At 35.6% G+C, this 1,202-nt stretch overlaps 1 protein-coding gene across 1 annotated transcript in view; it reads right to left on the reverse strand.

The window, feature by feature from the left end:
• Window positions 1-1,202, reverse strand: part of LOC119589393 (low-density lipoprotein receptor-related protein 8-like) — a 3,624-nt gene that overhangs the window by 1,204 nt on the left and 1,218 nt on the right. The window contains exons 4-5 of the mRNA XM_037938007.1: window positions 937-1,062; window positions 55-162 (exon numbers count right to left, since the gene is read on the reverse strand). Of these exons, the coding sequence (XP_037793935.1) occupies window positions 55-162; window positions 937-1,062 (234 nt within the window). The remainder of the gene's footprint in view (window positions 1-54; window positions 163-936; window positions 1,063-1,202) is intronic.

Consider the following 1,202-nt stretch of genomic DNA (forward strand, 5'->3'; position numbering starts at 1 on the left):
AACTAATAGATATACCACACAGAACAATAATATCATTCCTCGTCAGAAACTCACCACACACAACCTCATCTTCTCCGCGGTGACAATCTTCGAATTCGTCGCAGAGAAAATACTCGGGAATGCAGATATCCTCCTTGCAGTGGAAGCCGGCGCTGCACTCAGCTGTCGGTCGGTCGCGATACGTGAATGAAAGAGGGTAACGGGTTGGAAGAAATGAATGGATAGTATAGAAATGTTATAGAAATTAATGGATTATAGAAATGAATGGATAGATTATGAATGGATGAATAGATTATAGAAATGTATGGATAGTATAGAAATATTGTAGTAATTAATGGATTATAGAAATGTATGGATAGTATAGAAATATTGTAGAAATTAATGGATTATAGAAATTAATGGATAGATTGTGAATGGATGAATGGATTATAAAAATTAATGGACAGTATGAAAGGATGAAGAGATAGATAGATGAATTAGGAGGTGGATGGATGAATAAGCGAAGTATGTAGATAGATAGTAGATAGATGTGAGATAGATCAATGGGTGACTTATACGAAATTAATAAATTAGTGTATAAATAGATAAAATAAGAATTCAGTGAAGAAATGAATAAATTGATAGATAAATAGATTAATAACACTAAATGGATAAAAAAAAAACAGATGAATAAATAAATTGATAAAGAAAGAGATAAATAATAGATATATAATAAAGAGACAAAGATACCATAAAATATAAAATAAGTGATAAATAGAGAAATAGAATGATAATAATAATGTCAATAGCATCCGGTACAGGCTAGTACATATTAGGGTAAATGGTAACGACACATGACATCAAGGTAAGTGCATGAATCATTGGAAGGAAAGGGGAAGTGACAGGTAAAACAGCTAGGCCATATGAAACCAGAAGAGGCTGTTTAGCCACACTCACTGCAGGCACTCTCGTCATCTCCGGCAGGGCAATCGTTGAAACTGTCACAGCGGAACCTGTTGTGGATGCAGCCGCCTCCGTTGCATTCATAGTACCCTTCGTCGCAGCCAGGAATGCTAGTGGTGGCTGCAATAAGGGGCGTGGGGTAGTTATACTCTTCCCTTGAATGCGGAATTTAGGATGCAGACAAGTTCTATTCCTATCTCTGCTTTTGATCTTTAAATTAATCTTTAAGTAGGAATGAAGATGGAACCTAAGACTACACG

This window comes from Penaeus monodon, chromosome 25 (assembly GCF_015228065.2).
Source record: "Penaeus monodon isolate SGIC_2016 chromosome 25, NSTDA_Pmon_1, whole genome shotgun sequence".
Lineage (NCBI taxonomy): Eukaryota > Metazoa > Arthropoda > Malacostraca > Decapoda > Penaeidae > Penaeus > Penaeus monodon.